Source organism: Myotis davidii, unplaced genomic scaffold (genome assembly GCF_000327345.1).
Source record: "Myotis davidii unplaced genomic scaffold, ASM32734v1 scaffold534, whole genome shotgun sequence".
In the NCBI taxonomy this organism is placed as follows: Eukaryota; Metazoa; Chordata; class Mammalia; order Chiroptera; family Vespertilionidae; genus Myotis; species Myotis davidii.
The window spans coordinates 3,049,844-3,065,170 of NW_006286678.1; the positions used below are offsets into that span (position 1 = coordinate 3,049,844).

General features: G+C 39.5%; 2 protein-coding genes across 4 annotated transcripts in view; both read left to right on the forward strand.

Moving 5' to 3' along the window:
* HEMGN (hemogen) overlaps positions 1–2,683 on the forward strand; it is an 8,638-nt gene extending 5,955 nt beyond the window's left edge. Inside the window, exons 4-5 of the mRNA XM_015560458.1 lie at positions 10–568; positions 2,196–2,683. Coding sequence (XP_015415944.1) covers positions 10–568; positions 2,196–2,302 — 666 coding nt within the window. The 3' untranslated portion in view covers positions 2,303–2,683. The remainder of the gene's footprint in view (positions 1–9; positions 569–2,195) is intronic.
* A 2,835-nt stretch (positions 2,684–5,518) lies between these two features.
* Positions 5,519–15,327, forward strand: part of TRMO (tRNA methyltransferase O) — an 11,099-nt gene continuing 1,290 nt past the window's right edge. Inside the window, exons 1-4 of one of the 3 annotated variants that reach the window (XM_015560490.1) lie at positions 5,519–5,720; positions 7,486–7,660; positions 9,941–10,098; positions 12,799–13,452. In XM_015560490.1, coding sequence (XP_015415976.1) covers positions 5,585–5,720; positions 7,486–7,660; positions 9,941–10,098; positions 12,799–13,452 — 1,123 coding nt within the window. In that variant the 5' untranslated portion in view covers positions 5,519–5,584. Of the gene's footprint in view, positions 5,721–6,505; positions 6,630–7,485; positions 7,661–9,940; positions 10,099–12,798; positions 13,462–15,327 lie in introns of those variants that run through there. The other 2 variants (XM_006758443.2, XM_015560491.1) reach the window with 2 other exon arrangements.

Sequence of the window (15,327 nt, forward strand, 5' to 3'; positions counted from 1 at the left end):
GCTCTTTCTTCTAAAACACATGAAAACATAGCTGGCATGGAAGGATGCGCTCTTGAAGCATACCCCAAACCAGATGTGCCTAAAGGCTACACTCTTGAAACACACCAAAAAAGAGCTGAACCCAAGGAAGACAGTACTGAACCAGGTCAAGGAATAGCTGGGACTGAAAACTTTCCTCCTAAAATACAACAAGAAATTGCTATGCCTAAAGACCTTTCTACAAAAGCATACCAAGAAACAGTTGAACCTGAACACATTTCTCATAAAGCATACGAAGACAATTCTGTGCCCAAAGCCCTCTCTTATAAGACAACCCAAGAAACACCTGCTCATGAGGAATGTCCATCTGAAATACACATTTACCAAAAAACACCTGAGCCTGAAGATTGTGCACCTGAAATATACCAAGAAAAACAAGGGCCTGAAGACCTCTCGACTAAGCCATACGAAAATAAGAATGTGCCTACCGAATGCTTTCCTGAACCAAACCAAGAAGCAGATGGGCCCCAAGGCCAGGATCCTAAAGCATACCAGGAAGATGCTAAGGCTGTTCATACTTCTTCTCAAGGTAGGGGTGGTTTATAGGGACGAGTCAACGACCTGTTTCCATTTATAATTAGAGCATTAAATAGTTATATCTCCCTCAGAGTGGTGATTTATAGCCTTCTTCAACAATCCTTGGTTATCCCATCATCTCAAGGGGTATCATTAATGTCATTGGCTAGTTTTTCATTTAATCAATGTCTGTTTGGCACATTTTCAAAGAATTAAAAGAAAATAATTGAAAATATAAGTGTGTATAGTAGTTACTTGTACATGCTATCCACTTTGAGAAGCTTTAGCCAGTGAAAAGAAATGAACCCAATATAGGATAATGTGTGTGCAAAATATTTTAGGGATAATTAAGTTTAGATTTACAAGAAAACTTGAATAGAGTTTTTCTTGAAAATTAAAATTTCCTGGCAAGCAAAAGGCAAGTAAATACATGGTGTACAGTACTGAAGAAGATACAAAGGTGTAAAATGTGATTCCTGTTAACCAGGATTTATCATGTTTATCAAAAACCCTTTCTATTTTATTATTTGTCTGAAAAGCTTTCTCCTAAGTATAGAATTTTGAAGAGAATGTAACCTTTCTTCAATTTAACTTGCCTCAGGGACATTACTGAGAATCTCTCTTCTCTTTGTACAGTGCTGTAGATTGAACTATAAGAAAATGGGCTTCCCTAGCTGGTTTGGCTCAGTGGATAGACCATCAGCCTGCGGACTAAAGAGTCCAGGGTCTGATTCCAGCCAAGGGCACATACTGGTTGCATCTTAATCCCCGGCCCTGGTCAGGGAATATGCGGGAGGCAACCAATTGATGTGATCTTTCTCTCTGTCTCTCCCCCTCCTTTCCACTCTCTCTAAAAATCAATGGAAAAATATCCTTGGGTGAGGAGTAACAAAAAAAAGAAAGAAAGAAAAGGAAATTGAGCTGAGACTGTCAGACCATAGTTTTCTCCAGGGAATTGTTTTCTAAAGAAATCCTTTTGATAGTTTATTTACTTTTTCTCCTTAAAGAAGAGTGTAACAAAACCATGGGGTTAGTAGGGTTCCAAGTAATGTTTTAAAAATCTTTGCCTACCTGCTAGGTTAAAAAAATACACTAATTGTTTTAATTTCCACCTTTTTGATGACTAATGCTACTTGACATCTTTTCATGATTATTATGAATTTGAATTTTTTCTTTTGAAAATTGCCTGTTTGAATCCTTGTTCTATTTTAAGTTTGGGATAGCTATCTTTTTTTGGCTGATTAAAAACTCTTTAAATAATAGTTATTAAACCTTTGCCTACATATAAGTTGTACATATTTTTCCAGTTGTTGTTTGTGGTTTAACTTTGTTTATAGTGCTTTTTGTCTTGTATATGACAACATTTAAATTTAAATTTTTAGTTGTTCAAATGTATCAGTCTTTTCCTTTATGGTTTCTGGTCTGTGTTCTGCTTAGAAAGGCCTTTATAATCCAAAGATTATAGGAACATTCTGTTGTTTCTACAACATTTATGGTATTTTAATATTTAAATCTTTAATTCATCTGTAATTTGTTTTTGTGCAAAGTCTGAGGTAGAGTTTTGTTTTTCTTCAAATGGATAGTCAATTGTCCTAATACCATTTATTGAACCTATTTTTATATTTTATTTGATTTTACAGAAATGAAAGAAAAACCCAAAGCACAAGAACCAGAGACACCAGCAATTCCAAACGTTCCTCAAGAGATTCACCCAGAAAATGACGTCTATAGTTATGTTTTGTTTTAACAATGCTCAATCATAACAATTGTGCAACAAAATACACATCTTATTACATGTGACTTTTCTCAAAATATTGTAGCAATCTCCACAATATTCATTCATATTTTAATAGTGTGTTCTTTTTCCATGTATAGATCATATCTGAGAGAGAGAACTAATGTGTTTTCCAGGCTATACTACATAGACAACAACCTACAGTGTGTGTGTGCATGTGTGTGTGTATGTATATATATATATATATTGGGGTGAGGATAGTGGTGGGGAAAGACGAAAATGCGAAAGGGGAGGGCTGAATAATTAACTTGCCCCTAATATTTTTTATTAATTATTTTTTAATTTACACCTGTGGATATTTTTTCATTGATTTTCGGAGAGAGAGTGGAAGGGAGGAGGAGAGATAGATAGAGGGAGAAAAACATCGATGTAAGAGAGACACATGGATTGGTTGCCTTCCGCACGCACCCTGACCAGGGCCAGGGATTGAGCCTGCAACTGAAGTATGTGCCCTGGACTGGAATTGAACCTGGGACTCTTCAGTCCATGGGCTGACGCTCTATCCACAGAGCCATATCAGCTAGGGCTTGATTAATTCTTAAGAGCAAAAAAATTAATAAATATGAGCACTTAAAATTTGGGTGAGTATATACTTTATAAACTTTGTTCAACTAATAATGTAACAATAGCATCAAAATTTTATTAAAGTTTTAGTTGTTTTATTAAGTTAATTTTATATTTCTGGGACTCCAAAGATATTTTGTAGTGCTGAATGTATTTACTTGTGTATTTGAATTTGAATTTTCTGTTTTTACTTTTTATATATTGTATTTGTACATTAAATCATTATTACATGCTTAATTGTGTGGAATATATCATGGTAAGCATTTTGAAGGTCAGAAGACTTATAACACTTTGTCCATCAGGTGTTTAATCTAGTCTTATGGGGGAATAAAACAGGAAACAAATAATTACTGAAGAAAATAGTAAATGAGTGTCATTTGAACAGTAGATACAATAAAGGGAATGCTCTCTTTTGCTGAAGTGATCTGAAAAATTACACGAGTGGAGCTTTGAAAGATGGAGAGGATTTATATTATAGGTGAGGATAACGGCATTATTATGGTATGTTTCACAGAGAGGAATGAATTCAAGTGTTCAAGACGTTCAGTTAATGCAGGGTCCCTGTGGAATAGCAGCCTAGTAGCTAAAAATTTTGTATTATTAGAGTGTATTCAGTTAATGCAGGGTCCCTGTGGACCCTAGTAGCTAAAAATTTTGTATTATTAGAGTGTACAGAATTTTGAATACTTAACTAAGAAGTATATCCCTTACTTGTTAGGTAATAGGGAACTAAGTAAGACTTTTGAACAATGAAGTGGCAGTTTTAGTATTTTAGGAGTATTTATTTGGTGATAATGGAGAGGATTAACTGAAAATGAGGAGAGCCTGGGGGCAGGAGCAGGGACTATTCTGGGTGGGAAGAGGTCGGGAAGTTTGGTTCAGCAAGGGCACAATTGCCTAAGCTTTCTATGCAGACGTAGGCAACAGTAAAGAACAAGACAATCCTAGTCTCTTAAGCATTCATGGTGTAGAACAGTGGTTCTCAACCCTCTTGGTATATAAGAACCACTGGGGAAGATTTTGAAATTACGATGCCCAGACACCTCCCTGGGGCTTCTATTCACCTGCCTAGGATGACATCCAGACATAGGTATATTTTTTACTTTGCTTTAAATGATTTTTTTGAGGAATAATTTTAGAATTACATAAAAGTAAAGATAGAACAGATATTCCTGTATACCTCTCACCCAGTTGACATCTTCTTTAACCATGGTCCACGTACCAAAACTTAAGAAATTAAGATGTTACATTACCTTGAAGAGGTAGCAATCTACTTCATTAGTGTTTCCAAGTCTGCTCTGCATTTCAGTACTTGTCACACTTGGTAATGAATGTATTTTTGTGTGTGTGAATGTCATTATATATGATGTCTAAGGCAGGGAAGGCAAATAAATACCTCGTTTTCCACACTAGACTGTCCACATATTAAGGAAGACTGTCACTTTCCACAGCACCACCATCTAGTGGCAAACACAGCTATTACCAGGCCAGTTTTACAATGTATATATAGCTCAGCCATCCTCAAACTTGTTTCTTCAGCTACACAGAGCTGTTTCCGAGTGGAAACAGAATGATTGCATTCTTTTCCACATTGTCAAGTGCCTTTCTTTTTAAACCACGTTCTCTTTAAATCCTTGGCTCTTTGTGCTGATTCTTTTCTACTAGTGACCCATTAGTTCATAACAAATGAACAGGTTTAGAAACAGCTTTTTTAAAAAAATGGTTGTTAAGCTTTTAAGTCTGTGGACTTGCATGCTTTTGAATAATTTATATTGTAGGCAATATGTCTCCATCCAACCACCACGCCACGTGAACCAACAGGATTAAATGCCCAGAAACAGAAAAATGTATACAGAGAAACTTAAAATAGATAACAGATGATGTTACAAATGGGTAAAAGGATAGGCTATCCTACAGGGATAACTGCTCATCGAATGGGATTTAAAAAAAGGGTCCTCGTTGTCCCTCGGCTTCTCAGAGCTGCCCAGAAACAAGGACCCTAATCCCTTCAATGCAAATGGCCTGTTGACTCTCAATTTCATTCTCACTTCAGTTTCCTTGAGGGAGGGAGCACAAAAACAGTCCCAACTTCTTAACCCCTAATCGGTATGGGGTTTCCCATCCATTTTATTTGAAGGTTTACCTGGGTTCCTTTCTGGTAAATCATTCTTATTATGGAAAAATGGGAGCATGCATACAAGTATGAATGTATGGGTGTTCCCACCACCCAAGGAGAATTTTAAACATTTCCCAACATCCGAACATTTTGCTATTTGGTCATTGCACATACACATTCTCCCCCGGCCCCACATTATTTTTCTTTAAATATTAGCGTTATGCGCTTGATATGTAGGTTGCTTATTTGGAGACAGACATCTTTTAAATCTTCTTGGTTGTGCCCTCCCCCCACCCCTTGGGAAGGGCGGGGACTCGGAGTCGCTGACTGCTCTGAAAGGGCTAGCAACTGCAGTGGGTCCGCGCGAGACAACTAAGACACCGGTTCGGTTCCGAGAGGAACCCCGTAACGGGAGAGGAACAGAGGATGACAAACACCTGCACAGTAAAGGTAACCTTTGGGCTGCCCGAGGACCTCGCGCGCACCCCATCCGCTGCGCCTGCGCCGGATACTGACACCACCTTGCGGGTGCGACTGCTGCGCAGGCGCCAGGCATGCAGACCGGAAGCGGAAGGCTAGAACGTGTGGGGTGGGCGCCTCTGTCACCTGTAGCCATGAGCGGCTTGGAGGAACCAGGGCGTCGCCCCACAGCGACCCCGTGTGGGTGCGTGAAGCCGGCTCTGGAGACAGGTAACTTCTGAGAGGCTGGCGATTTCGCCCTCGGAAGAGGCCTAGGTGTGGGCCGCCCACTTCACTGCAGAGAGGGACGAGAAATGCAAGACCCTGAGCTGACGTGCGTCACATTTACTGCGAAGGCACGGCTCACGTGCTTCGTCGACCACGTGACCCGTCTAGGCGGGCTGGATGACGTCATCACGTTCCTCGGTAGCTGAGGTCCGCCGGGTCTTGCTGCGGTGGTTGAACTGGCCTCGTCCCGTGTAACGGCTCTCGTAGGGAGCTTTTGTTCATGTAGGAGAGAGAGGATGTGTGCCGCTGGTGGTGTGCGGGTTAGGGATTAGTGCCGCCAGTGAGGAGCTTCCTGTAGGCAATGAGGAAAGCCTGGAAAGGCCAGAGGGAGGAAATAGTTTTAAACTGGGCCCGGAAAGAAGAAATGAGTTTGCTTCTCTTTTTTTTCACCTCTGCATGTAGAGCAAACTATAGTAACTTTAGAAACTAGAGGATGCAAGTGGAAGGAAATTAGCCACCACCAGAGAAAACCATGGTGAATATCTTGATGTTTGTTTTACTGCATACACCCTAGAAATACGAGTTGATATATGACTCCTAAATACTTAAGATTCATAAAAATCCATGGTCAATCATTTTAATTTTAAGGGGTTAACTATTTTGTTTCATAGATGTCCTCTAACTTAACAAGTTCCCTATTATAGGGCATTTAGGGTATTGCCAGTTTTCATTGTTTTAAATGAAAGTTCTTGAAACTAGAATCTTTGTGTATGCTCTAAATGTTTGACTTAAATTTCTTAAAAGTACTGTTACCTGGTCAAAGGTGGTGCTCATTTTTTTTTTTTAGAGTTGCACACTACCAGATTACAAGTCTAGTATTTTGACGGACAGGAAAGAGCATGCATGGCTCAGGTGCGTGGGATTAGAAAGCTGTAAATCCGGAAATATTTGATGCAACAGGGAGTTTGGGGAACCATTGATTGGATTCAGATTATAGAGCACCTTGAACATCAGGCTAGGAAATGCACCATCTGTTAACAGTGGGAACATGGAAAGTTAAAGTTAGTAGCATGACATAGGGAACCCAGAGTCTGGAGGATTGGAGTAGTGTGTGTTGAGGAGGGGAGGGACTGGCAGAGGGGAGACAAATTATAACAAGAGTCATTTAATAGTCCAGGCAAGAAGTGGAAAGGACCTACCATTTGAACTTTTCTGCCTGCACAAGACTTGTAAATTAACATTGTGCACAAAACCTCTACATCAGTAACTTACTGGTCTTTTTCTTACTACACAGTTAATATAGTTGTGATATTGTTAAAAGGAAGGAAAGCCCGAGCAAGGGCTGTAAAAACCACTCCTTGCTGAGCACCTTCTGTTGTACTAGGTACTTTACATCTTTTGATAATCTTATAATTCTGATATAGGTGTTATTATCCTTGTTTTATAGATGAGAAAACAGATTTAGAGACATAAGCGATTTTGTCCAAGGTCACACAGCTAATGTAATAGCTCTACCTTTTTGTCCTTTTTCTCTTCGATACTAGCCCTAACCCTTCCGTATTATTTAGGGAATCACTTCACCCCATTTTCATGCCAGTACTACTCCCATGGCATGCCTGTGCTTATGCCTATCCTGCATGTAAGAATCATGTTCTGTAGTTGTATAACACCTGGTAGGTTTTAAAACTATGAAATCAGTGCCTTAGAAAAAAACATGTTTTCATACACCTTTTGACTAATGATTTCTTACCTAATTTATTTTCTATAGGGAATCTTTTAACTGAGCCAATTGGCTATTTGGAATCCTGTTTCTCAGCCAAGAATGGTACTCCAAGGCAGCCATCCATTTGTCGCCATTCAAGGGCTTGTTTGAGAATTAGAAAGAGCATCTTTAATAATCCTGAACATTCCTTGATGGGTTTAGAAGAGTTTTCTCATGTTTGGTAAGTTGTTTTACAGCGTTGGGCCAGAGCTTGCCCCTGAGTAAAATGTATTCCAGTTGATATGCAACCACTGATGGAGGCAGCCTTAGAGCCTGTCATCCAGACCAACCTATCTATTGCATGAGATTCCTCTGTTGTATTTGTGCATGTGATTGTCTGCATAACTTGGACACCCTGAGGGAAGCTTGGGATACACTGAGGAGGCACGGTCCTTTTGCAGTTGGCTCTCATTGTGATCAACACCTTTCTGTTGAGCTGAAATCTGTAGACCCTCTCTATTCTGTCTATGGGTAGTCATTCTGTCCTCTCCACCAGCAGTCAGCAAGCTATGGCCCATGGGCCAAATCCATCCCACCACCTTCTGTTTTTGTAAATACGTGTGTGGGAACAGCCACATGCATTTGTTAACGTGCTACAGCAGCAGAGTTGAATAGTTACAGCAGAGACTGGTTGGCCTACAAACCCTAAAATATTTGATAGCTGACTTTTTACTGAAAAATTTTTTGGACCCTGCCCTACACCCATGAAGAATTAATTCTACTCTTCTTAGAAGACAAAAGAGACCTTAGAAATCTGGAAAGTTTATCAAGTGTTACCTGGGGACTTCCCCCTCCCCACGTGGGAGTCTGTGCTTATTTCTCAATAAATTTCCACCTTTTACAATAATAATAATAATAATAATAATAATAATAATAAAGTGTTACCTATATTAAAGCCTGTGTTATATGTGTCATTTGGAATTCTTTTTGTCCATTCTTCCTCACCTCAACATCAGCAGTCTGAAGTGGTCTAATTTTATTGGTGTAGACCTAAAATTAAGTTTTTGTTCTGAAATAGTTAACCTTTTTCATGTTAGTTTGCATAGATTAGAAAGAACATGGGTGTTCTGATGATCTAGTGTGTATGATCTTGATTGGATTATTTAAGTTAAAAACATTGCTGATATAAAAAAAAATGGACTCAGGAGTATATAGATTTTTTTTCTCTTAATTCTCCTCTTTTTCTTCTTTTTCATCCCCACCTTCCAACACTCTTCAGGGATTATCGCTGTTAACAGATCGGTGTATATCCTGCCAGACCTTTTCTTTCTTTTTTTTTGATACTCATAGAAGCATAAATATATACATACAGAGTGAGTTTTTTTAAAAAAACAATGGAATATGTTTTCTTCACTTAGTGTGTATATCATGACAGTACATATAGATTTACTTTGTTTTGCTTTAATGGCTGCCTGTTATTCCAAAATATAGATGTACCATGATTTGACTGTTCCCTTGTTAATGGAGACTTATTTTGCTATTACAGTCATGCTGTAACAAATCCCCTTAGACACATTCTTGGGCACTTGTATATTTTTATGAATAGGATATGGGAAGTGGTTGTATTGGATTAGAAGGTGTACATACTTATTTTGGAGAGCTCCTGCCAAATTGCCCTCTAAAAAGCATAACCAATGTATACGTCAAGGGTAAATGAAAATGACCTTTTCCATACACTATTGATAACACTATTTATTACCAATTATTTACATTTTTGCCTGACAGGAAAAAACAGTATTTTGTTTTTTAGTTTAATTTTTTTTTGTTATTAACAAAGTTTAACATCTTTTCATATGGTTGTTAGCTATTTCTCTTTCTTTTGTCAATTACTTTTTCATGGTCTTTGTTTCGTTTCCTATATTGAGTTGTCCTTTGTGATATGTAGGAATAGTTTAGATACCACAGATATTAACCCATTCATCGTCTGTTATACACACAGCAAACATTTTCTCCTTAGATGACATTTTGTAGCACATAAACTTTATGATTTCAAATCTATTAACTGCTTTTCTTCATAGATTCTTGCTTTTAATCTTGTATAGGAAGGCCTAGTCAAGTTGTTTAACATTTCTGAACAGCAATTTCCTCATCCTTAAAATGGGGAATAAATTATACTTCTTAGGATTGTTAAGCAGATTAAATGATATGAATATAAAAATGTCTAGCATACTGCCTGGCATATAACAAACACCTCATAAATATTGTTTATGGGGCACTTGACAAACATCTATTAAGTTCTTACTGTGTACCAGTCATTGTATTAGGGACAAAGGATACAGAGATAAGACTCTTCCTTCATGAAACAGGAATGGTATTTTTTTTCTCACGGATTACATTTTAATACCATTAAAAGCATTCTTTCTGATTTAATTTATGGGGATTAAAGATTTTCCCCCCTCAACTCATTATGATAAATTAACTTGTGCTTTTTTCTTACTCAGTGGTTTGTTTTTTTCCATAGGATTTTGTTTGTTTTTCACAAAAATGGTCATTTGAGCTGTAAGGCAAAAGTTCAGCCTCCTAGGCTGAATGGTGCGAAGACTGGAGTTTTCTCCACAAGGAGCCCACATCGTCCCAATGCAATAGGACTGACCCTGGCCAAACTGGAAAAGGTAGAAGGTACACATGTCGTTTTTACTTTTAACCTTTTTTTTCTTCTTAAAAAGAAGTCTTATAAAATCTGCATAATATTCAACACTGGCTGTTATTCAAATACTGGTGACGTTGAGAAACATTTTGACATAAACTGTCAGAGGATGCTCAGAACTTATTTATATTGTTACATTTATCCAAGTTTAAATTATTTAAAAATAACTTTTAAGATTTCATAATCATTAAATTAGTAACCAAATTTTCTCTGACTTGGAATGCAATAAATACAAAATGATTAAAAAGTATTTGAATGCTTTCAAAATTTAACACACAGTAACTGGTCATACATGCATATGTGGTCAGCACATAGAGTGGTGGTGTGTCATTTCTTCCTTGCAGCCTGGAGGAAGTGAACTTGCATTGTGGCTGCAGTTGTGTTTGTCAGCTGTGATTTGTGGCAGAGGGCCTGGGATGAATCACACTATAGGGTTAAACATCTGTCAGATTGTAGAAGTCCCTGTGTAGAATACCAGATTAGTTTTAACTCCCTGTTAATGTATAACCTAGTTTCTGAGCCAGATGATTTGGAAAGCAGGCATCCCTTCTTGAACTTCTGGCCTAATCAGCACATTTGTTAGAGAGGCAGAAGATGAAGCAGCAGGTGGACTGGAAGTCAGAAGACCACTCCAGGCCTCAGCTTGCTTATTTGTTCAGTGAGCAAAGAAGAAGGATCTGCCCTCTCTGGAACGCTGCATGATTTTTTTGAGGATCTTATAAGACAAAAGCTCTAAGAGTACTTTTCAGACTTTTGGGTGCTAAAAAGATGAGAGCAGTTATTTTGCTTGTTCTTTCTCAGAACTTGAACTCCTCTGCTGGATTGTATTCAACCAGGCCTTGGATAGGTTTTCTGGAAAAATTCTGTAGCTGATCCAACTTGAGTTTTATTAATTTATGATGACTAACCAACTTGGGTAAGCAGTACTAGAACATTTTATGATCATTTGTACACCCACACATATTTTCTGAGCACTGAATATGTGCCAGGCATTGTTCCAGGTGCTGGGGATATAGTAATAAACAGATCAGATAAAAATCCCTGCCCTACAGAAGAACTTAACACCCTAACGGGGGAGATCAAATCAGAAAGGTGAAAGGCAAGCACAATAACACTATAGTTACTAAATATGCATTATAGTGACTACTAGTGTTTGTGTGGTATGTTCAGTTTATAAAGAGAATTCATGTGCATTATCTCACAGTGGCTCTGTGGGTTTGGTAGGGTAACCATCTCCAGTTTATGGATGAGGCCACTGCTTTTCTTTGATATTAGATAATTTTAATAATAGCCTCTAGCCAGGGGGTAGTCTGACTCCAAATCCCATGAGCTCTTACCTATGCTACAGTGCCTTTCTTTCTTCAGTAGACATTGTTAGGCATAATCACTTAGAAAGTACAAAAGGCATCTTTCCAAAGTTCCAGGCTCACACACAGTAAGCATAATTTTAGAAATCAAAGTACTTTGTTAGTCATGTTTTTCTTAAGTGGAGACAGAATCCAATGTGATCACACAGTTTTTCTGGCCAATTTCCCAAGGATCCAGTTAGTAGACTTAGACTGTGCACGAGTAGTAGGATCTGGAGAGCAGCTATGTAAGTGAGAAAACAAGAGACCTGTTCTTAATATTTGGTAATGGTGACTTGTGTTCTGCTTAATTGTTTGATGGAGTATTAACTTTCAATTGCTGCATAACATATTATGCACTTATCAGTTTAAATAACACACATTTATTATGTGTTTAAAACATTATTATGTTTTTGTGGGTCAGGAGCTGGGTCCTCAGCTTAGGGTCTCACCAGGCTGCAATTAAGGTATCAGCTGGGATGAGTTCTTATCTGAAGGCTTGACTGTGGAAGAATTCACTTCCAAGCTCACTCAGGTTGTTGGCAGAATTCACTTCCTTATAGTTGTGGGACTGAGGGCCCCAACTTCTTGCTGGTTGTTGGTTGGTGGCTGCCCTCCACTCCTAGACACCCCGCCTGCAGTTTCTTGCCACCTGGGCTATCCCTGCGTGGCTGCTTACTTCATCAAGTCCACATGGAGAGTCTCTTGAGTGAGTCTGCCAGCAAGCACAGGCATCTTAATATAATATAGTTACTGGAGTGATATCAAGTCACACTCAAGAGGATGGGATTGCACACAGCTGTGAACACCAGGAAGTGGGCATCATGGGGACCACCTTAGAGTCTGTTTGCCACAATGGTTTGAAACGTTCATTGGTCCCACAGAGATACATTGAGACACCAGTGTGCCTGACCGAGTTAGAAGCCCCAGTGATGCAAAGATGAGTCAGCCCCACCCAGTGCTGAAGGGCTCAACTGCTCACTGTCTAGGGTGAGAGACTCTAAGCCGGTGATTGCCGGACCACATGAAGAGGGCTCTAGGAGAAGTTTGTATACAGTTCCTCTAGAACATGAAAGAGTGCTTATGTCTGGGAGAGCCAGGAGGGCTTTTGTAGAAGAGGTGTTATGTGAGAGCCTTGGAGAGCAAGTAGGAGTTGGACAGGTAAAAACGAGGATGGATTTCCAGTGTATGTCAGCACCAGGTGTAAGAGAGCCTGGTACATAGAATTGTGAGCAAGCTTAGGGAAGCATAGGTAGACGATGTCGTTCTTCAATTGTTTACACTATTCTTCATTGTTATTTCTAAGAGGTATTTTTCACATTATAGGTGGAGCTATATACCTTTCTGGAATTGACATGATTCATGGCACACCTGTACTGGACATAAAACCCTACATTGCTGATTATGACTCACCACAAAATTTGATTGAGCCTCTAGGGGAATGTAATTTACCGAATAACCAGTATAAACCAAAAATGGTGTCCCGGTCTGATGCCAAGACCGACAGCCGTGCTCAGCAACAGCTCTCTGAGTGCGAGGAACCACAGCCCTGCGGTCGCACTAAGGAGAAGCCTACATGTCCCGAACACAGAGCTTCAGGAGAAAATGACATGCAACACAAAGACACAGCCAAAATCCAGCAACGCTCGCCTAAGCACAGGGAGACAGCAGACTTGGGTTTAGAATCCAGAAGTGGTCAGACACTGAGTGTGGCGGAGGAGCAGATGGGCCCGTGTCACCTGGAGAAGAGCTTTTCAGAGGAGAGTACAGATAAGCGGCCACGGAGAAGGAAAGAAGCAGTGGTCCCACAAGGAGGCAGTGGGGAGGGGCAGCCCGTGCCTCCTCACTGCCCTCCCCGGACGGCTGACGCAGCCCACCACAGTGTGGTTCCCGCCTGGGTGCGAGAGGCCCCTGTGGCCACCTTGCAGGTCCGGTTTACTCCTCACGCAGAGATGGACCTTGAGCACCTCAGTTCAGAAGGTGAACCAGGTACTTTCCATTTCTTATTTCTGAATGAGAGAGGAGCTTTTACTAGGTGGTTTAGCCAAATTTGCTATTTCTGAGGGTAAGATCTCTTAGCACAGAAACCGTCCACATAAAGTCCTAGCACTAGAGACATGCACTTTATTGCAGAAGAGGCCAGACTTTTACTTGGAGCCTGTTTTCTTTAACATGTGGTTCTTTAAAAACATCTGGTTTCTCCAGCCCATAGCAGATCCAAAGCAGCCATCTAGAATGAAGGACAGGTCGTGAAGAGGTGGGTGCAGTGGCTCCAATAGAAAGTAGCCAGTTATGAAGGAGATGTCAGATTTCATCTGTCCCCGGAGGGTTGTGCTTCTCATTCCTCCTAAGCTTTATGTTTAAACAAAGCATTTGCTTTTTAAATTGATCTCCTTGTTAGGAAGTTTTGTTTATGAAAGTTGTTTTATCACTCTATACAGTTGATGGGGAGGAGGAAGTTCAGTTTTAAAAGGATTTTTGTGGTAGAACAAAGGAGTGCTCCCTAGAAGATACTTTATATTTACACTTGCCCTTTGTCTTGTGGTTATTGTTGAATGCTTCTTACTTCGGAAAGTTTTCTCTTTTTCAAACTACAGTGTTGTACTTTCTTAATTAGAAATAGTTAAAAAGAAATTACAAAATATAAGTATAAACAGGGATTGATTTATAACAGATAGCAAACTTTAGAGCCTTTATAGAAATAAGAAATGAGCTCAGAAAGTTCAGAGTCTAGAAAAGATGAAAGATACTGAATGGAGGGAGAGAGGTTGGCACTGATAGAGTGCTGTGGGAACATGAGGGAGAGAAGGATTCTGACTTGGGCAGCAGGGAGACAATCTGGGATGGCCTCCTAGAGGAAAAGGCATTTGAGCTTAGCCCAGAAGGATAGGTAGACAGGGAAGGGAGGGAAGGCACCTATGCCAAATGAACAGCCAGGCAAAGGCCTGGAGCTTCTTCTACCAGACACACTGTTACTGAAGTATGTGATGTGTTTTCTGCTGTCGTTTCGTTTTTTGTTTTTATTTTTATTTTTTATTTTCTTTGTTGTGTGTGGATGTTTTGGAACTCTACTGTTTGAGTGGTTTTAGAGTCATTTTATGAGCCGGGCAACAAAGGAATCTTAGCACTGTGTTACTGGTCCTTGTTTTTTGATCAAAAATTGAACTTCATGGCTTTACCTACAAACGTATTTATTGGAGATAGCCTAGAATGAATTTTGGCTGTTTTCTAAAAAATAAATTTCCTTTCAGAAGGATAGGAACCCACAGCCACTCCAGATCAGCAGTTGCCAGCCGGCGGGCCACGGACCACTGCTGGTCTGTGAGGTCTGAAAGGTTGGCGACCGCTGCTCTAGATGATATTTTGAATAGGGACAACATTGTTTAAAGCACGCCTTTCTGGAAGGATCTTGCCTTCATTTGGACATATATATTATGTTACAGCTATTAAAAATTAGGTCACTGTTAATTTTTTATTTAACTACTAGTGACCTGGTGCATGAATTCATGCACATTGAAAGGAAATTAATTAGAAGAAGTATTTTATTATTGCTATTCACCCTTTCTCGATAATAGAAATGTCAACCAAATTCATGATCGACAATGACAGATGGAAACACATGTGTGCGATTGGCGCCAGCAAGAGCTTTACATGTATTATGCATGCGTGAATCAACTTAGCCTTTTATAGATATAGAATAAACTTGATTAATTACACCTGCTTTCTAATTTAGCTAAACTTTTTTCTGCCCAGTGAAGCACCCCATATTCTCTTTCAGGTAATTGTCAGCAATACAGCAGTAAATATCAACATGAAGCAGATTATTATTGTAGATCACACAGGAAGAACCAAGGG